Here is a 21,821-nt window from a genome sequence, read left to right on the forward strand (position 1 = left end):
TCGTGCTCGGCAGGAGGGCCACTGACCGTCTGGAGGAACGTTCATGCTTTTTGAATATCCTAAATCATCTGTTAAGTGTGTTTTGGCAGCACACCTTTCCCGCTCCCCTCCACCACGATGGCAGAAATTCAAAACGTCATTGAGAGCGGCGTAGCGTTTCATACAGTAGTGTGTGTGCTGCTCTACAGCAGGCAGGTTGCCATTATTTAAGTAGTGAGGGTTGAGGCACAGGAAGAGGAGGAGGAGGGGGATAAATCCCTCGTTTTATTAGGTGTTTGCAGAGGTGGGCGGGTGTCCTTGGGGCTGGCGAGGGAATTTGGAGCTGTCTGATTAGATATTGGGAGTTCAACTGAATTAGAGCGCAATTACCACTGTATTGCACTGTCCCTTTGCCTTAAAAAGCCACCAGATTGGGTCCATTAGACCTTGATTTGAAACCCAGCGGAGGCAGAGGAGACAGGACTGAAGCCCTGGATTGCACTGATAGCGGAGAGAGAGAAAGAGATGTGTGAAAGGAGAGAGAGGGATAGACACAAAGAGAGAACTGCACATCCCCAGCTACCCCTGGCTTTCTAACCATCTATTACACATTAGCATAGCGGCAATCAACATAAATCTAGCCGCACTGCAAATGGCTGGCCATGTCATTACAGTAGAGAGTGGATAGGGTTTCTGTTCCTGCATTTTACTTTGTTCGTTCATACTCAATCTGATCAAATGCGGTTAGCTCGTTGAAACAATGTTTGGAAATGTTGCCGCTAAAGCTGTAATAATAATTCAAGTTGACAAGTTGAACTACAGTTAAGCAATGCTTTTTAAAAACTGTTAAGTAGGGATGGGTGATATGGGCTTTAAAATATATCATGATATTTCTGGTAGTTATTGCGATAACGATATCAATGACGATAATTCAGGGAATCCTGTTTCTTTAGAGAAAAGTATTATCTTTCCTATTTTACCCAAAATAGGATGGTGTGAACATTAATGAGTACACACGTAATGTAAAGACTGTTTAATTCATACTGGAAGCCGGAGGGCGCTTTTGCACAGAAACTCCACATATCCGTAGCAGAAGTAATACTACTGACAACGCTCCAGGAAAGTATCCAGTTATCGCTGAATAAAACGCACAACTGAGATAGAGAAATTTTAACTGATGAAACTTGAGGAAAATAATTGTTTATCTGTGTTCTTCAGTCTAGGGTATTTTTTATAAGGAAAGTATATTTATAATGCAATGTTAATCGACATGGCCTTTACTGTATATAGTACTATTCTGTAATATGAAACCACGTCTGGTCACAAAAAGAAGTATTTCAAACACTCGACTATGTTATTAAGTTAATTTGGAGAAAACGCAAACGGTAAGATATCGCCCATCCCTACTGTTGTTACAATGCAAGATACTAAAAAAAAGTAGCTAATGACAATGAATCTATTCATGAGGCAATGTACATGCACATGCACAATCATACACTGATTATGCTGAATAACCCACCAACATTTAAGGTAATGTAAATGCATGAAGTTTTCTTATACCTGGTACAAGTCAAAAGCAAATTCAAAACCTAATTTTTTTTGTCATAAAAAAAAAATAATAATTTCACATTTAATATAAACTTTTTTTCTTTTTTTTTTAGGAAAAGCATATTTTGATAGTTGGTATCTTTGTTGTGCATGTAAATGCCCTTTTCATTTTAAATAAAAAAACATTAGAGATTATTGATTTTTCTTTTTTTGCACAATAAGAGCAATTTAATCTAGAGCAAGAATGTATTCTCAATTTGATCATAAATTCACACCAGATACTACAACAATAACTAATAAAACTAGAAAATGCATATAACTGGTTTGAATTGATTCAGTAAATTCCTTCAAATAAGAGAGAGCATAGTTTAAGAAAGTGTTTAATTTTTGCTAATTATTGCTGCTGTCACACTACTACTTGATACTTTGTTACTTTGGTTAGAAATCCTAGCACAGCTAAAAGCATTATAATGACGTGTGTCATCTCGGCTTCTATCAAAGCCAGATCTTCAGGTGTCTGCATGAACATGTCACTCATGACTAAGTAGCAGTCACACTGATCTCCCGCTGATTGCTAATCAGACTCTGATATCAGATCACACAGGGCCATCAGATTGGTTAGAGCCTGGGATAAGAGGGATGATGTCAGTCTGGTCAAATCTCTTTGCTGCAGATGCAGTGATGTGTGCATGGAGAAGACGTTCCTTTGGCTCGAGTGCATGTAGTGTTCTTTATGAGTTGCGATGTGTGATATATTACAGATGCGTTCTGCAGAGTTCATAGGCCACTGCTCAAGTGTTCAAGGGCCCGATAAAGCATTTAAAGCCGATCTGTTTAAATTGAGCACCTTGACCCAGGGTTGCTTAAAGAGTAGTTTATGGTCCTTTATAAAATGGGTAGTTCAGACTAGATTCTGGTCTTTAAAGTGGTTGAAAAATGCTGATAGCCAGAAGAATTGTTAAATGATCATAATGTTAATTTAATTCATATTGCTGTTGCTGCCTTTTCAATAAAAACAGTAAGACATCGGTTTTTAACTACAGTAACATCTCTATACTGCACTGTCTCTTGTGGCCTATTTCTTCAACTACTTTTAGGACATACTAAAAAATGAACTGTCCTTCTCATCTCTATGTTTAACAGTTTAATTTGAGCGTTGTAACTGTAAAAAAAACAGCTCTGGTTTACCGAAGGAAAATTAGAAAGTCAACTGTTGGTGCTCACGAAGCATTTGAGAGCAGGTGTTTTATATGGGCAGAAATGCATTGTGACAGCTCTGACCTCACCTGTGTCAGCTTCCGTACAGGACCAACACGGTTTAAATTAATAAAAGACACTGTGTTACACGACTATGTATAATACTCACCGCATAAATGCTCCGCGGGTGTGTGTGTGTGCATGTGCTTTTACCAGCTGAGAAAGAGAGCGAGAGAGAGACAGAGGTGGGAAACGATGGCTCACAGAAGTGTGGAGAAACCCCAGGAGACTGAAGCTCTGTGCCTGAAGGCAGACTACAAGAGCCGGTCTCTGAAGAGTAGTTCAAACTGACTTTAATGAAAAACTCCCTTCACTCCTTATTGTGCTTGAAGATAGACTCCACAGCTGCAGAAAAATACACCTGCTCTAACACCCATCGCATGTACCATTGACAGTGTTTATTCAGGTTTCTTCCATAATGGATTCATAGTAAATATAAAATAGATGTTTCTGTTAGTCTGTATCCACGGATATGCTGCATTTATGTCAGCAGTGATTCATTTGAATGTATTTTTGTTGTTTTTAATGTCATTTTAATTAGTTTTTAGCTGTTTGCACCAGTGTAGCAACCAGCTCTAACTAGTTTTACTTCAGCCGCAACAGCTTTTAGATCAGCTAAACAACTATCTCAAGCAGTTTGGATTAGCACATGGCCATAAACAGCCAGCTTTGACCAGCTAGAAACTGGTTTTATCTGGATTTTAGAACACAAAGACATCTTTATAACCAGCAGATGATTGCATCCTTACTTGCACTTATTCCAAAACGCCTTACAACTGTGATGATGCTTTGAAAACAATTAACGTAGGTGTAATTTCACTTCTCGTGCCATCTCTAAATAGCCAATGTGTTTACTCCTCTGCTGGTGAAGTTTCACCCATTAGATCCAAACAATACAAGTTAAAAACCTCCAATTCACTTGTCCAGCCAAACCCTGCCCGGGTGCCGCAGATCTGCATGTCTGCTCTCTCATTCATAAAAGGCTTGTCTTTACAATAATACCCCAGTGGACTGCAAGGACTTTTCCATAAAGCAATTTCACGGGTGTAAATTACTTGCTTTTATATGACAGTGACACCCTCCACCCCTCCTGCTGGAAGTGAGGCCACGCTGGGTAAAGGGTATCTGAAAGGTAGCTGCTATTATGGAAGGGATCCAAGTGATTTAACAGAACTGAAGGACAGAGGCCCTGGTGCAGAGAGAGCGAGCAAGAGAGATAGAATGAGAAAGAACGGAGTAGAGGGAGAGAGACAGAGAGAGTGAGAGACCATCCTGCAGGCTTGCCCGAGGCTCCAGGAGAAGGCAGGCAGATTAAAGAGGCCGTATTCCTTTTAAAGCCTCCAAAAGCAGCCAACGACTCCTGCACCGGAAAATAAAAAGAAGGATACAGAAAGAGAGAGAGAGAGAAAGGGGTGGCTTCATTACCACTAAATCAATAACTCAAGCAGCCCCTGATTGATTTAATGGCAGCGTAACTGAAAGGGGGTTAAAAAATAAGCCTCACCTGTACAGACGTGGTGCCGGGCGGAGCCGAGGGGGCCAGCACTTCAAATGCAATGCAGATGAGATCAGCTCATCAGGTTTAAAGGCAGAGGGAAAAATGTCCTAGAACTTGTAAACAGTAATGAGGGTTTAAAGGGACCGCTCGGACTCGCATGTTCACAGATAGAGGGAAAGAATCGCTCTGTATTTATGACAAGATTTAATATACTGAAGCTGTACAATACTTTGATTCGGTTTCAATTTAATGTGCTTTATTGGCACAACAATTAGCTCTGCATTTTGTATTGCCAAAGCATTTGCAACTTAGCTGTGTACAATGAAAATGGTGCAGGATATCTATTTATCTGTCTATCACTGTGAGATTTTAAACCATTTCAAAAGCATGTTAAAACATTTTCCTCTCGTCTTATATATTTTTGGAATATTCTCCATAGCAGTTCTTTCTTTTATCTTCAGTTCTGTCATTTCAGATGTGAACAATGTTTTTTCTAGCACTTTTGCTTAGATGCAGTCCATGTATATTGAACCTCTCCATAGACTCTCAGTAGCATGTAAACTTTGTTGAAGAGAGTGAAGGTGAGTCAAGGGTATGCCCACTGGCCACAGCAAACAAGTCAGATAAACAACTCTTGGCTTTTTGTCTCAATTTTCTGGAGTTAGAGCTTAAAACACATTTATTGGTACAGAAAGCAGTCGGTGAACTAAAGTCAATTATCGGAGCCTTTGGGACGGCTTCTTAAACAATGCTATTAGTCTGTAATGATTTTAATTACTAGACTTATTCTTATATAAATCATCTTTCTCAATGGACTCTTTTTACGGAAAGGGCTATTTGTAGCTGTAATTAAACCCAGAATCTGAATTTACTACCATGCTTGGATTCCGACTGTTTCTGTTTTGCAGAACAATGATTAATGCAAATTCATATTATTTGAGATCGCCATTTAGCGCTTAATTTAGCCAAAATTATGGCAACTGCCACAGTGTCTTCACATGAGTAGCCTCAGACAAGGACACGATTACAGAGCCCTTAGCAAATAGTCACAGCGCCCTCTGCTGGGCCTTTGAGATTAAGAGTGTTCAAGCTGGTAATAGAGTATCTCTTTCAAATTAAATTATGGATAGGTTTGTGCTTTACTGAATGCAAATATTATGATTATTATTATTATTTGTTATTGTTGTAATTAAACCTGGGTATATTTAAATTTAAATATATCACATTGTTCACTTTATCTCCTTTTTCTCTTCCACCTCCTTTCCTTTCTGGTATTCTATCCTCTTTTTATAGTGCTGAATAAAGGTCAGTGTGTGACAAAGTATTACCGCTGGATTCAGAAGAATGGAGGTTATATCTGGATCCAGTCCAGTGCCACTATTGCAATCAACACCAAGAATGCCAACGAAAAAAACATCATCTGGGTCAACTATGTACTCAGGTATATGAGTCCTTTGATGAAATTGCCATCTTTTTGTTTCTTTCCTTCTGGCACTGTGACAAGATTAAAGTATCTGAGAGAGTTAATAATAGTCGGTTCCTCTGTAAGATGATGAAGGCCAAGCACACAGATTTTGTCAAACTGCAGTGTGATTTCTTGCTGCTTTTGCGTCTGTGTTCGGGCTTAGAGATTATTAGAATGCTCTTTAGTTTGGGCCGCAGTGAATCAATCAGGATGTCTGGAACATTCTAGAGAAGAGTGTAAAGGATCTTTCACACGGCTGTGAATGATTCTCAGCTGGCAAAGTGAATGACTTGTACCTTCTAAACGTGTCTTTTTTTGTGGTTTCTTTTTAAATGGGCAGTAATCCAGAGTACAAAGATACACCCATGGATATCGCACAGCTGCCTAACCTGCCAGAGAAAGCATCCGAGTCCTCAGAAACATCTGATTCTGAATCCGACTCCAAGAACTCTGGTAGAGTATCACTCCTAGTCCCATTTCATTGCAATATGCCCCAAAACAGTACAGAATACGTGGAAGGTTGTTGGTTTAATCATTACTATGCCCTTGAGCAGGACACTTAAAACCAGTTCTTCTTGCTCCAAGTTTGTTATCCCTGTTCATGGAACCGTTTCTGGTGATACTAGATTCTACATTTTAGATTATTTACAAACCAGTAGTATTGTAAAGTAACACTGTACACAACATACTTCAAAGTTTTCTTTTAATCAAATGCAAATGTCCCATCTGAGGGCTCTTACTGTGTAAATTATCTTCATTTCAATAATTACTGTAAATTATGTAGGACAAGGAAATGTGGTGCTTTCGATATGTCCCTAAAACTGGTGTAAATAGCCAATTAAAACTCCTCAGCCAGTTGGAGATATTAATTATACATTCCAAAAGAAGATGAAGTGAGATTCCAGAAATGGTGGAGGCTGTGAGTGAACAAGGCCGGTTGACAGTCTGGGGAAAGTGCCAACATATTGGCCCCTGGGCATCTCTGCCTGCCGAACCTTTTGCCAGTCTTCATCACAAAGGTTACAGACTGTGCCAGCTGCAGCTGGACTAAACCATGCCCTCTTCTCCTCTCACACTCCCTACCCATCTCTACACCTATCCCCGCCTTCTCCTTCTGTCTTTCTCTGTCTCTTTCTCTCTCTCTCCCCCTGTGTTTCTCTTCCAATGCAGATATGTTTTTCCTAAGGCCAGAAATTCCAAATCCCTGTGAGATATATTTGCCTCACAGTTTTGTTTTTCCCCCTCAGTTCTAAATTCATATACTTTAAAAAGAAAGAATTTTGATGTATTAATGATTTCTGATACATAGATTGCGCTCGTCTTGTTCTTAAGAACCCAGCTACCAACAACACTTGTTCTGAACAGAATTTGACTCGTTCATGACAAAACTAATGATCAACGATACATCACATTATGAATAAGTCACTGGTGGCTAATGCTGTTGCCAAAAATACAACATCAAAAAACAGTTTATGTCCCCAGTGTAATTGTGTCATGTACATAAGACGTGTAATATAAATCCAACTGGAGGGCTTCCAAACTTTAAATGAATAGCCTTAACATAAAACCCCTGACAATGTTTAGTGAACTGTTTCTTGTGCGAAAAACCTTGCTTTGTCAAATAAACTATGACATTGTGATGTGTATGGAAACTTGTCCACTAAACCTTTTTCTTTTTCCCAGAAGACAATGAAAACTCCAAGTCAGATGGAAAGGGGAATCAGTCTTCCGAGAATAGTGAAGATCCAGGGTCAGACAGTAAGAAACAGACGGGCCGGCCGCCAGAGCAAGAGATGAGACGACAGGAGGAAGGAGACAGTTCCAGCAATCCAGAAAGTCAGGACAGTGATGATAGTCTGGAACCTTCTGACTGTGAAACTGACCACAAGGACTTCCATTGGTGCACAGAGTCACAGGCACGCTTGCTGCCACCAGCACGGCTTCCCCACGAGTCTACACCACTGGAACGATCCGATATGCCCCAGCAGACGTCAGTCTGGCCATGCAGGGCAACATCCTGCCTAATGCTCACACCGCTGTGAACTTCATGGATGGGCCCGGCTTTGGCATAGACCCCAAGACACCCATGGAGATGCTGTACCATCATGTGCACCGGCTCAACATGTCCACCCCCTTTGGGGGTGCGGTCAGCGGAGCCGGGCTCACTCAGATGCCAGCTGCTAATGTCTTCACCACAGCAGAGGGACTTTTCTCCACGCTTCCATTTCCCGTCTACAGCAACGGCATCCACAACACACAGACTCTGGAGCGCAAAGAGGATTAAAGCAAAACATCGAGACCATATTACTGTGTTCAACTGTGTTAAAAAGACTTCTGAGGCAAAAGACTGTGTTGGGGAAAAGTGAGATGTTCTAGCACTTTGAATTTTGAGCAATTGAGCTTGTGTAACTGAAATCCTATAAACTTTGACAACGACAGCAGCATCTGGAACTACCCACCCAACCGAGAGATCTCCCGCAACGAGTCTCCCTACAGCATGACAAAACCCCACAACACCTTTCCTTCTCCCCCGCCTGCCGGCCTGCAGGTGTCCATCCCCGACTCTGTCCTCACTCCACCTGGTGCCGAGGGTGGAGGAGGCAGCAGAAAGCCCAACTTCAATGGCAACAGTAGCAGCGGCAACAATAACAGTGCCCCCACCTCTGTGTCCAGCGCAACTCCGGGCAGCTTGGTTCCTCCTTCCAGTTCCACCACTGCTGACCCGCTCTCCCCACCTCTCTCGGCATCGCCACGGGACAAGCAGCAGGGTACACCCACCTCCTCTGGTTCCCTGCTCTACACCAGTGATCTGGAAGCCCTGCAGAGGTTACAAGCGGGGAACGTGGTACTTCCATTGGTGCACAGAGTCACAGGCACGCTTGCTGCCACCAGCACGGCTTCCCCACGAGTCTACACCACTGGAACGATCCGATATGCCCCAGCAGACGTCAGTCTGGCCATGCAGGGCAACATCCTGCCTAATGCTCACACCGCTGTGAACTTCATGGATGGGCCCGGCTTTGGCATAGACCCCAAGACACCCATGGAGATGCTGTACCATCATGTGCACCGGCTCAACATGTCCACCCCCTTTGGGGGTGCGGTCAGCGGAGCCGGGCTCACTCAGATGCCAGCTGCTAATGTCTTCACCACAGCAGAGGGACTTTTCTCCACGCTTCCATTTCCCGTCTACAGCAACGGCATCCACAACACACAGACTCTGGAGCGCAAAGAGGATTAAAGCAAAACATCGAGACCATATTACTGTGTTCAACTGTGTTAAAAAGACTTCTGAGGCAAAAGACTGTGTTGGGGAAAAGTGAGATGTTCTAGCACTTTGAATTTTGAGCAATTGAGCTTGTGTAACTGAAATGAATGGTTTCTCTTCCTGTGTCTTTCTATCTCTTCGACTTTCTCTTTCTTTCTTGCCTCCTTAGACAAGTTCTTGATGACGGTTTCTCTAAACAGACTCATCTCTATTGTAAAGAGTTCCTTCTGAGCCACAGGGAATTCATAGCACTGTAGCATATGTTTTCTCTGTGGTGTGATATTTGTCCAGAGTATATAACATCCTCATTAGGATGTCTTAAAGGTATTAGAAAAAGAAAATTGACAAGAAAAGAAACTGTTTATGTTTCTAAAGGTCTACGTGGTGTAATCACGATTGATGCTGACAAAAGGATGTTACCCTATTTGATGTAGTTCAAAGGGTTTTGCGGTTCTTTCTAAAGGGGGAATAGTATTTTAGAAATAATGCTTTTTCTTCGTTTTTTATAGCTCAACTTAACTTGCAAATCATGCATTTTAAAAAAGAAATTTTAGCCGGATATTGACCTGTGCATAGAATGTTACTATAAAATCCCAGGACATGGAACAGGTCAGTGTGAGATTTTTCCAGTTCCATCTTCTGTTTGCAGATCCATGGTGCTATCATTGAGTTACCCTCACTCAGCTGGCTGATGTAGGTACTGTTCCGGAAATCCAAACAAATGGCGGCTTCAGAGCTTTTCCACAGAAAAGTCAAACCTCTAACAGATTTTTTTTTTTTTTTTTTCAGTTTTTGTTTTGTTTATTATGTTCATCACCTACCCGTGAACACAGGAGAATATTTAACTCAATCTGACTGAGTCTGGAAAGGGATACAGAAACATTTTTTTGCAACTGAGGCTAATTTTACATCATAAACTTGAAGATGAATGTTAAACTCCAAAACATAGCTGGTCAGAGCTATGCTTAATTGTTTTGGGGATTTATTTTATTTTTTATAAATTTTTGGCTTGATTGTTTACACTCCCTCTTTAGCTTACAAGCCTGGTGTCCTTTCCGAAATCAGTCCCCCTTCATCCCTTACCCCTTAACTCTCTCTGAAAATCACATATCAAATGGAGATTGTAATAAGGACATGCATTTTCAATCAAAAAATGTGTTTTGAAAATCCACATTCCTAATTTTTATCCACTGTTGCCAAAAAAACTTTACTCTCACAGTTTGGTGTTAAAACACTGTGATTTGATGTTAAAAAAAAAAAAAACACTAAAGTAATAAAACGGAAGAAAACTGTCACTTCATCATTTGGCAGCCATCCATCAAGTCATCTATTACACAGTGTGATAACCGTAAACTTGTACAATGTGTAAGTGTCATTGGCTGTCAGTCTCCATAGCAACTTAAGTGTGTGTTACTATATGCAGTATATACTGAGCTAATGTAGCTGTTTTGTCCTTTGTCCTCTCTGTGCTAGTCCGGGCTTGGACGGGGAAACATTTGTTCTCCTTCCAGCCCCCTTGCAGTCTTAGTGAACCAGTGGAGGTTAGTGGATTTTGTGTGGTGGCCTTCCAATGTAGTGTCACCTTTTTTGCTGCTTCCTTTTTGTATGTATTACTTTTTTCTGTTTCTGCTATTGCTTTGCTGTCGTGTAGTCTACAGACCTCTCTCTTCTCAGAGATAAAAGACTCTAAACTAGCTCAAAGGTTTAAGGAGCCATTTTTTGCCACTGAGGAATTCTGGGATTGCAGTTTCCAGCTCAAATGTGATGAGGAATAAAAAAATGGAAGTAGCATTTAGTAGACTGGAACCTTAAAAGCCTCAGATGTGAAACATTCCCAGAGTCCCTTGTGCTTGTCTTGTGCATTGGGTGTATTTCATTGGTTTCCACCAAGCCTGTTGACTTCAAGGACCCTGCAACTCACAGGAAATAAAAAAAAAAGATGACGGTAGTATTTCAGGACAATAAACAATTTTAAAGATTTCTAAAGAGATGAAAAAAATATTTCTCACTATAAAATCTATTTTTATAGATGTTTTGGAAATGCATGTTTACTAAGTTGATTGTTTGGTTTACTTGATTTTGTTCAGTCCAGCGGCTTTGTCGATGTTTAGTGTTTTTTAGTCTGTCCAGCAAAGGGAAGGGGGGGGCCTTCGTCTTTTTACCTGAATCAGGCTTCCCCCCGACATCAGGAAACTTGTGTCTGTGGTTTCTGTGAAAACGTGTTGTTACTCAAACCCAGGTCATGATATTAATGTTTTTAAAAATGACAATAATGGGACTCGCCGTCGGAACGGTTGCAGGAGAGCTTGGCGTCACCGCTGCAGGTTAACAGAATCCTAGATTTTAGCATTTTGTACGTAGAGCAGAAGCGGTCGGGACGGGGTTTGGGGGCAGCTCTAAAAACAGACACTGTGGACCAGGAAATACACCCATATGTTACTAACAGAACAGCCGGGCGAGCTGTCTCAATGTATCTGTGTTGTGTCAAAATGATTGCTGGTGATTTAATCTTAAACTAATCTCAGCTGCTGTCAGATAAATAGTGTTTAAAATTACAATATGAGAAATCACTTCATTACCTGTGAAGACTGTGTCTGTGTTTTTAACTATTTCTTGTATAATTATACAGATTCTTTTATGAGGAACTTGGTGCCAAGTAGAAGAATATGGGCGAAAGGGGATTCTCTTAGTATCAGTGTTAACAGTGTTATAAATTCTAAGTACAAACAAATTAAAATATTAAAAAGAGAAAACTATGGTACATTTTGGTTTTGTTTTTTGTTTTCAGAGAAAAAAAAGACAAAAAAACAACTAACTGAAGCTAACTTTGAGTGCCTGGCTTATTTTTTTGGAAACACATTTTTTGTTCATTTACCATGAATAATGCTGCAATTCAAAAATGTACATACTTCATTTTACAACAGGGTTATTTTATACTTTTGTAGGTTTTCATCAGTTAAAGCAACATGTCATACATGGTTGTCTTTCTGTAACAGTTTTTTTTACCATCTTACAGGTGCCATATTCATAATAAACTTTTCTTGGATTTGTTACTATCTGGCATCATTTCTTTTACATTCTGTTCATCATAAGTGAATGCCGAACATCAATGATTATTCTTTGCGTTTCTACTTTCCTGCTTCTTTATGTTCGTTCTTTCCCTCCTATGTTTTTCTCCCGGTCTTTAGTTTTGGTTAATGTAGCCTTTTTAGTTACCTACAGGTTTCAGGTAAGGGAATATCAAAATATTCCACATACAATGAATGGCAATCCAGTGCACTTGTACCAGGGCCTTTATTTTTGACATGTTTTAGCAGTGGCTAAGTGAATCTACTTTACGTTGGACAGAATCTCACGGGTATTTCTGACATGTTTTTTTTCACCTCATGGTATCCTCACCAGGTTTTCAATTAGCAGGAATATTTCAATCTGTGTCTTCTATTATACTGATCTCACTGTAACTTCCTACAGCAAAGCTAAATAAAAGGGGAAAAATGCTTCCTTTTAAAAGTGTTTTACTTAAGATATTTTTCAACAATGTTAGGTCTTGCTCTGTGAAAAAATATGATTTTATAGCTCAGAGGTTGTTGAAATAATTTGTGCTACCCAGTTTACTTCCAAAATGTGATGCATTTCAGAGTGAAACAAGATATTCAGGAAGAAAAATGTTTGGAGTGAAGGGATTTGATTTAATCCACTGGGAATTGATTAGTGCAAACTGGTCAGGGTAATTTTTTTTTTTAAATAAAAAATTATGAAGACTTATTTGTTTGGAATAACATGCACCAATAAATAAATAAGTCCAGAAACACACACTAAGGAAGTCAATAGAGTTGATCTCATGTTGACTTCATGTTAAAGGGATAGTTCACCCAAAAATGAAAATTTGATGTTTATCTGCTTACCCCCAGGGCTTCCAAGATGTAGGTGACTTTGTTTCTTCAGTAGAACACAAACAGAGATTTTTAAGTCAAACCGTTGCAGTCTGTCAGTCCTATAATGTCAGTGGATGAGAATCACGGCTTTGAGAGTCATAAAACATACACAAACAAAACCAAATTAAACCCTGCGGCTCGTGATGATACATTGATGTAAAAAGACACAAAACGATCGGTCTGTGCAAGAAACTGAACAGTATTTATATAGTTTTTTACCTCTGATTTTCACCGCAATGTCTGAACTGTCCTGAGCGCATTCGCGTTTTCTTCTTCAGCCTGCGCATGAGGTGTCGCCTTCTTCACAGCCTTATAAGTGCATTACTGCTACCTATCTCTCAAATGGACCATTGACACTCTATCTACAATCTCAATTGGGAGTGTCAATGGTCCACTCTCAGGACAGTTCAGGCATTGCGGTGAAAATCAGAGGTAAAAAACGATATAAATACTGTTCAGTTTCTTGCACAGACCGATCGTTTTGCGTCTTTTCATATCAATGTATTGTCACGAGCCGCAGGGTTTAATTTGGTTTTGTTTGTGTATGTTTTATGACTCTCAAAGCCGTGATTCCCATCCACTGACATTATAGGACTGAAAGACTGCAACTGTTTGACTTAAAAATCTCCGTTTGTGTTCTACTGAAGAAACAAAGTCACCTACATCTTGGATTCCCTGGGGGTAAGCAGATAAACATCAAATTTTCATTTTTGGGTGAACTATCCCTTTAATGGGTGTCTCAGAGAACATGTAAGATTATTATGACTTTTCCAAATCTGTCAGAATAATGCACTGCCACATTCACACTATTCCTCCAGCTCATAGCATGTATGCTGTGCATGGTAACGTGTGCAATGTGCTAGAATTGACCTCCCATTTACAGTCTGTTGAATCAACTCCAAGTAATTATTTAAAATTTTTACTTATTACTTGATCAGACAGCCAATAGTTAAAACAGTTTTACAAAAAAGTAAACTTTTTAATTTCAAAGATAACTGGATGCCAGTCACATGCAACATAATGCGGTCATGTGACAGCACTAATGTTTGAAACATTTACAGTGGAATAACAATGTTCAATATAGAGTAGAAAGTATGTATACCGCACAGTGTTCAGTATAGTGAGCTAGTATTCCACTCCGAACACAGCTTTTGTTCAGTTCTAAGTAACACTGTAACTTGTTCTTCATTTTTTTCCTTCACTGTCTCCCCTACACCTTTCCTCTTTGCCCTGTTTTTCTCTCTTGTTCTCTCCCTTCTCCCTGCTGCATATCTTTCTCCACTGACTTCAGGCACTGAGGGGGAGGTCACCGCTGAAGCCCACTGAAGAAATCCAACCAACTTTAAATATTTTACGCAATTTTAAATTAAGTCCATGAATGATAGATCACAGGAGAGAGAGAGAGAGAGAGAGAGAAGGAGGAGGAGGTGAAAAAGCCCAAACCTGAATCTTCCCTAATGATTAGGAGCTGTCCATCTCCCCTGTACAGTCCTTATTGTAAATCAGAGAGTGTTTAAATAGCAAAGAGCCTCTCATTAGGGCAGCTACAGGTACATAGAACCTTCAACACCTATATGAATATGAGATATGAATTGTTTCACATCTACTGAGGTCTATTCATCTACTGTTCAAAGCAATTTAACACCTGCGTTTGATCAAAGACATAAAAAAACGACAGGCACGGATAGATAGATAGATGGATGGATGGCTGGATGGATAGAGGTTTTCGTGTTATATTACTTTACATATTAGATGTGAGAGTACTTGCATACGAGATTTATGTTTCTGAGGAGGCATTTGATTTTTAAGTCTTACTTAAATCTTACTACCGCAGAAGCTTTTCCCCTGAGCTGTGAAATCCACAGTACGGCAAGAGTGACATCTAGAGGTTACAGTCAGTAATAATGTCTGTGGAGCTCTTTTGTTTCAACAGGGATCTTCTGTAACGTTATATACTTCTGCGATGAGAGCTTTTGTGAAAGCCAGGATCTCCCGTAAGTCTCAGATTTTCATAGACGTAATCACTTTTTAAAATCCTTCTAACAACTAAATGCAAGTGTGGCAGGATAATGTTCACTTTATTGAATATATTTCATATTTTAAATGACTTTACCACTTATATACTGTAGCCTATATTTAGGCATCCTTTCTCATGTTTTACATGCCGTTTTCTACTGGGAAATTTAGCTACAGTTGTAGTTATATTTGGCCTATTGATTTCATACAGACTTAATTTTATAGAAATCGCGTTTGCAGTGATCTAACCATTGTTAATGAGGTGAATGCATTAGTTGTGTGGTAATTACACCACAGTTAAACTACGGTTACACCAGAACTACGGTGGAAATATGAACGATTATTGCTCCTACCTTCTCTTATAGTGAGATGCTCCTTCATGTTTCCACAAAGTTCATAGTAATGGAGGACAGTTTTATTACAGCGTTGTCGCTAAATCACTTTTGTGAGTGATGTTTGGCTAATTAACTGTCTTTCGGCGCCAATTGTGGAAAAGGGCGGAGCTTTACACGTATTATACGTCACCGTCTGTTATGCGCGAGATGGAGATGACCATTAAGGATGATGATTACTCCCTTCGTTGATTTTTTTTAATGCTTCTTAATGTTTTCCTGAAAGTGTTTGTATATTTTCATCTTTTTTTTTTTAATAAAAAAAAGATAACCATTAAGGATCGAGCAACAAAAAAAAAACTATAAACATTTAGACCCAAAAAGAAACTATGTGTATTTAGTTATTTTATCTGTATGTGTTTACGTGATAAATAAAAATGGGATAAAATGGCTGGTAAATATCAATAGTACACGTCTACGCTAAATAAAACAGCACAATGGGGACACAGCGACACCTAGTGGTAAATTATGGCCAAAGGAAAAACTTTATTACTGAAAAAAGCAACAATGTAATGTAAACAATGGGACAATTGAAAACATTTTAACACATTGTTTAATTGGCCATTTAAAATAGTTGTAAATCTCAATTTATGTACAGTACATGAACCAACCTGTTCACACGTTTCAAGATTTTTTCCAGAACAACTTTTGTTAAAGAAACATTTTATGAAGCTCAAAATGTTATGTGTTACAGGACGAACGAGACGTGAGACGTGCGGATCCAAGTGCAAGGCTTTATTACAAAGGCGTGGTCAGAAACAGGCATGGGTCAGACAATGGCAAACTGGTATGTAGAAGACAAGGCAAGAGCAGTCCGGTAAACAAGCGAGGGTCAGTCGACGGCGAGCGTAATCCAACGGGGCGAGACTAGAGGGATAATCCAGGTACACAGGCAATAATCAGAACATGAGAAAACAGACAAGGCAAGACTCAGATAAGGCTAGGAAAACTAAAGCAGGCACCGTAAGGTAGCTATCAGCTAAACAGCGATATACGCTAAACAATACTCGGCAGTTTGAATGGGAGCTGAGTGAGTGTTATATAGTGAAGGTGTGATTGGTTACAGCTGTGTGCAATCAGTGCTGTGTGCAATCGGTGCAATGGATGATGGGATATGTAGTCCGGGATCACATGCAACAGTCTGTGTAGTGCGAGAGTCAATGTAATGGAAGGGTGACCTCTGGTGGTGAGTGAATTGAAGTTCATAGACCGGATTTGTGACATTATGAAACAACTGTCAAATAATATTGATCCGAGGGTGTGGTTGAGCAGCATTGCTGACCTGCATGCAAGCTGATTCAATTCTCTCATTAAACACTAACCCACACAAGGACTGAACAAATAAAGCAATATCATCTGACCAAGTGCTTTTTAAAGGTTTGTGAACACAGTACAGAATGACTTTTAGAAACATCTCTATTTGAAAGAGTCTCCATTCAACATCAAACTGCCGTTCAAAAATAATAAAGCCTCTATATATACACAACTTCAAGTCCACTGACAAGTTTCAAATTTCCTTTCTAATGAAGTGTTCATTTAACAAAGAACGATAAAATATGTGTCAAAACAGCAAATAACAGCATATAAAAGAAAATATTTATAATGCTTGTTGACATATTTCTGAAACAAACTATAACTAGTGTTTTATATATATATATATATATATATATGCTTCCTATCTATTCCTTTTTCATTTTCTTTTTACACATCTAGACAATATAGCTCTGAAAAGTTTTTTTTTAAAGACAAATTTAATTATAATAAACATCTAATAATCCATTAATCAGTATTAATATTCTCACATTTTTCACAAAATTGTCTTTACATTAGCAGCGGGTTACTCAAACGACTCTTCACTTATTTGAAGAACCGGATTCAAACGTAGTGAATCACAAATACAAAGTGGGGGTGAGGTACCATTAGTGCAACAAGCAATGTAAAAATAGAAGAAAAAAAGCTAAGAAATAAGACAGTAGACAAAAGAAATCCTCTCTGAGGTGACAGGCCAGTGTATTTCTGTTAAGATGATGAACCCTCCTGTGAGTTGGCTGAAATATAAAGGTTTAAACAATTAGATATTTAGAATTAGACTTCAAAAAAATACACTGATACTGATGATTTTGGCTGAACCAACCTGTCAGATCTCTAAATTTTCTTTTTGCTTCAGCTCTTTCCTCTGAATCAAAGTACCACACAGTGATTGCATACCTGTGGCACAAAACACACTTTAGCAAAGATGCCATGAAATCATATTGACATATAGTTCTATAACATGAAAGCTAATACTAACCTTGTAGCATACGACGGTTGAACTTCATGAGGGTTCCTACGATCTGACCAGAAAATCAGAAGTCGATCAAACAAAGGCTCGATGTCGGCTACGTAAGGTTTTCCTTCAGGAAATATCCTTAGCAATCCGCCATGCTCCTAAAAACATACAGTGACATTTGATTAATTAACACTGAACCATAAATATTTTGGAAATGACATTTGAAATAAACTACTGAAAAGTCTACCTTGGCATTCCAGTTTTTATTCAGATAGTAAATACAGGTGACGCAGCGGCCGTCTGCATTCGGGTTATCTACATGTTTCACATATCCCGCTCCATTTCCTGGATAACAAGCCACCATCGCCTGAAAAAGAAGACACGTGAAACTAAGCTTGATAGATATTTTACTTTACATCTTATCCCAGAAAAGCCTATTTCCAGGTAAACATAATGATTGATTGTCATTTTAAAAAATATGTCATACTTATAAATTTATACTCTAAGTCTTGCTACAAATTATTGACTAGAGAGATTTCTTAAGGCATTTCTCCTCTTGAACAAGTAACAAGAATTAAGTATAAATAAAGTCTACAAAAGTTACAAAAAAGTGTTCTACCAGACTATACAACAACAAAGTGTGCTTAAAAGAGTCATTTGTAAATGTTATGACAAATCTAATAGTCTATCTATATGGACATTCTGCTCACAGCTTTACTATCATAAAATTAATATATTTCTAATCTAATCTATTTGTTTTAGTGCCAAGACATTTTACACAGAACTGAAAAAAGTTCCTCTAATTTCAAATGTTTGTCTAAAAATAACGTTTATTTCAAACCTGAAATGGTTTCTAAAGTTTTGTTTCAGTAGTTAATAAAACATATACGGTAAACAAATAAGTCCACTGCTCTCTTTTCTCCTCTGAGGCTGGGACTCTAAATAGTGTTCTGTGCTCGTCTGTGCAGCTAACGATAGAACAGTTTGCATGCTTTGCTCGAACTTTAGCCATGGCATTAGAACTGGTATGCCGTTGTAGCTTGCGAAAACAGAATGGCAGCACCGTCAACGCGAGTGATATTATAATAGATCCCTTTGCCATGTCACAAAGGGAGTTTTTTCAGACGCTTGCAGAAAACGGCTTACCAAAACAAAGTGACTAGGTTAATCTTTTTCACGTTTCCTTGATTGGTAGATGTGCCGGGGACCCAGTTATAGCACTTAAAGGGGTCATATGATGCTTTTTTAAAGATCATTATTTTGTGTATTTGGTGTAACAGAATATGTTGACATGCTGTAATGTTCAAAAAACACATTATTTTTCAAATACTGTACATTATTGTAGGTCCTCTATGCCCCGCCTCTCTCAAACGAAACTTGAAATCGCATCATATGACCCCTTTAAAACCGATTTTCATGATATGTCACCTTTAAAGTAGGCCGAAAGCATCGGCTCCATCTTGGTATGATTATTAATACAAAATCTCAGATCTACTATTACAAAATACTATTATAATGTTCAAAACAAAGCACTTTATTTCTCTTCTCAGCAGATCCCGGTTAACCCCTCCCAACCCTCACATAGTGGGGGTAACAGTCACCGATGCCCATGTTTACATTTCTGCAGATGAGTCTTTATCATGATCACGTTCCCACAACAAGAGTACATACTCAAGTTTGCCGTCATAGCGCAATGTAAACATGCAGCTGCACAGAGAGCAGGAGGAAGTGTGTGCGTGCGCGAGTGTGTGTGTACATGCGTGGCTAAAGAGAGCAAGCTTGGCCAGCAGCCAGTGCGCTGAGGGTTTAATGACAGTGCTACGTGTTGAGCGTGAGTCTACAGCACCACACAGACTTCAGCTGCGACGGCCAACTAGCATAGCGTACACAATCCAGAGCTCTGATTCAGCACACTTAACCATTTCAAAACACTGATTTAAGAAATGTTAATACTCTTTATAAGAATAATAATTGCACTAAAACAATAAATTTATTAAACCCTGTTTAATGCATTTTATTCTTGAAGTGCTTATTTTTCCGTTTTTATTTTTTTACTATCACGGCTATCATTTTGTTATTGGGGATTATGACGTCAGTAAGGTTTTGGAACAGATGACAGACAAAAAAAGTGTTTTAGAGCAACAAAGAATATTTTAGCTTATATTAAAAGAATATTCAATGTATTTGCTTATATTCAGCTATCTGAATCCTTGACAATGTTTATAAAACAACTAAAAACTCATCTCTTTTGTGAAAACTTAACTGCTACCTGCTGACTCATTAAAAAACAATTAGTTTAAAACAGAATATTGCCTCTTTATGATAAATCGCATGTTTTACTTTCATTCAGCAGACTACAAAATAAGAGAAAAGCGAGACAAACAAAACTAGAAAATAGCCAGTTTCTTGACTTTTTAAAGCAAGTAAAACACTTGTGTCCGCAGCTGGCTTTGGTAAAAGTGGCTCTTGAACATCCTGTTTCTTCACTAAGGGCCTCCTGTAACCCAGAGTACAGCAGTGCAGTGAGAGGAGTCACGTAGTGTTCGCAACAGCAGAAACTGAAAGCCTATCTCTGCCATTCATCACCAGGCACAGTAAAGACTGTGTGCCAAATCACTCTACTGTAACTGCTCTAAACAAAGAGCCAAACAAAGACAGAAACCAATGCTTAATGGAGTGAGAACCTGTATTCACCCAAATGAACAAACGAAGTACTCTGAAATCATTAAAAAACACATAAATAATCAACGAGTTGTAATATAATGTTCATCATGTATACTTGTGTAGGCTATACACTACCGTTTCAAAACTTTTGGGTCAGTAAGATTTTTAAGAATTTTATCATTTTATTTAGCAAGGATGCTTTAAATTGATTGAAAGTGAAAGTAAAGACATGTATAATCTTACAAAAGATTTCTATTTCAAGTAAATGCTGTTCTTTTAAACTTTTAAAAGAATCTTGAACAAAAATATGACGGTTTTCACACAAAAAAATAAGCAGTACAACTTTTTAACATTGATCATGATGTTTCTTAAGCAACAAATTAGCATATTAAGATGATTTCTGAAGGATCATGTGACACTGAAGACGCAGTAATAGCTGCTGAAAATTCAGCTTTGCATCACAGAAATAAATCATGTTTTACAATATATTAAAATAGAGAACAGTTAATTTAAAATGTTTTTTTTTTTTTACTTACTGACCCCAAACCTTTGAACTGTAGCATGCATATATAAGCTTATATACTGTATATTTGTTATGTTATATGTTTTATATATACAGTGGGTACGGAAAGTATTCAGACCCCCTTAAATTTTTCACTCTTTGTTATATTGCAGCCATTTGCTAAAATCATTTAAGTTAATTTTTTTTCCTCATTAATGTACACACAGCACCCCATATTGAAAGAAAAACACAGAATTGTTGACATTTTTGCAGATTTATTAAAAAAGAAAAACTGAAATATCACATGGTCCTAAGTATTCAGACCCTTTGCTGTGACACTCATATATTTAACTCAGGTGCTGTCCATTTCTTCTGATCATCCTTGAGATGGTTCTACACCTTCATTTGAGTCCAGCTGTGTTTGATTATACTGATTGGACTTGATTAGGAAAGCCACACACCTGTCTATATAAGACCTTACAGCTCACAGTGCATGTCAGAGCAAATGAGAATCATGAGGTCAAAGGAACTGCCTGAAGAGCTCAGAGACAGAATTGTGGCAAGGCACAGATCTGGCCAAGGTTACAAAAAAATTTCTGCTGCACTTAAGGTTCCTAAGAGCACAGTGGCCTCCATAATCCTTAAATGAAAGACGTTTGGGACGACCAGAACCCTTCCTAGAGCTGGCCGTCCGGCCAAACTGTAAAACTTTCATTCAACAAGGATGTGTTAAATTGTTAAGAAGTGATAGCATAGATTTATATTGTTAGAAAAGATTTATATTTTGAATAAATGCTGTTCTTAATTCAGCTTTGCATCACAGAAATAAATCATGTTTTAAAATATATTAAAATAGAGAACAGTTAATTTAAAATGTTTTTGTTTTTTTTACTTGCTGACCCCAAACCTTTGAACTGTAGCATGCATATATAAGCTTATATACTGTATATTTGTTATGTTATATGTTTTATATATACAGTGGGTACGGAAAGTATTCAGACCCCCTTAAATTTTTCACTCTTTGTTAT

At 38.6% G+C, this 21,821-nt stretch overlaps 2 protein-coding genes across 3 annotated transcripts in view; one reads left to right on the forward strand and one right to left on the reverse strand.

The window, feature by feature from the left end:
• The window catches only part of LOC107693056 (neuronal PAS domain-containing protein 3-like), a 322,349-nt gene extending 311,381 nt beyond the window's left edge, over positions 1 to 10,968 (forward strand). Inside the window, exons 10-14 of the mRNA XM_016492306.1 lie at positions 5,576 to 5,723; positions 6,088 to 6,200; positions 7,431 to 7,647; positions 7,683 to 8,017; positions 8,168 to 10,968. Of these exons, the coding sequence (XP_016347792.1) occupies positions 5,576 to 5,723; positions 6,088 to 6,200; positions 7,431 to 7,647; positions 7,683 to 8,017; positions 8,168 to 8,988 (1,634 nt within the window). The 3' untranslated portion in view covers positions 8,989 to 10,968. The remainder of the gene's footprint in view (positions 1 to 5,575; positions 5,724 to 6,087; positions 6,201 to 7,430; positions 7,648 to 7,682; positions 8,018 to 8,167) is intronic.
• Positions 10,969 to 17,086: 6,118 nt separating this feature from the next.
• Positions 17,087 to 21,821, reverse strand: part of LOC107693259 (egl nine homolog 3-like) — an 8,655-nt gene continuing 3,920 nt past the window's right edge. For both annotated transcript variants that reach the window (XM_016492569.1, XM_016492575.1), the window contains exons 2-5: positions 17,875 to 17,994; positions 17,649 to 17,785; positions 17,493 to 17,566; positions 17,087 to 17,406 (exon numbers count right to left, since the gene is read on the reverse strand). In XM_016492569.1, the coding sequence (XP_016348055.1) occupies positions 17,378 to 17,406; positions 17,493 to 17,566; positions 17,649 to 17,785; positions 17,875 to 17,994 (360 nt within the window). In that variant the 3' untranslated portion in view covers positions 17,087 to 17,377. The remainder of the gene's footprint in view (positions 17,407 to 17,492; positions 17,567 to 17,648; positions 17,786 to 17,874; positions 17,995 to 21,821) is intronic.

This window comes from Sinocyclocheilus anshuiensis, unplaced genomic scaffold (assembly GCF_001515605.1).
Source record: "Sinocyclocheilus anshuiensis isolate Anshui unplaced genomic scaffold, SAMN03320099.WGS_v1.1 scaffold261, whole genome shotgun sequence".
Lineage (NCBI taxonomy): Eukaryota > Metazoa > Chordata > Actinopteri > Cypriniformes > Cyprinidae > Sinocyclocheilus > Sinocyclocheilus anshuiensis.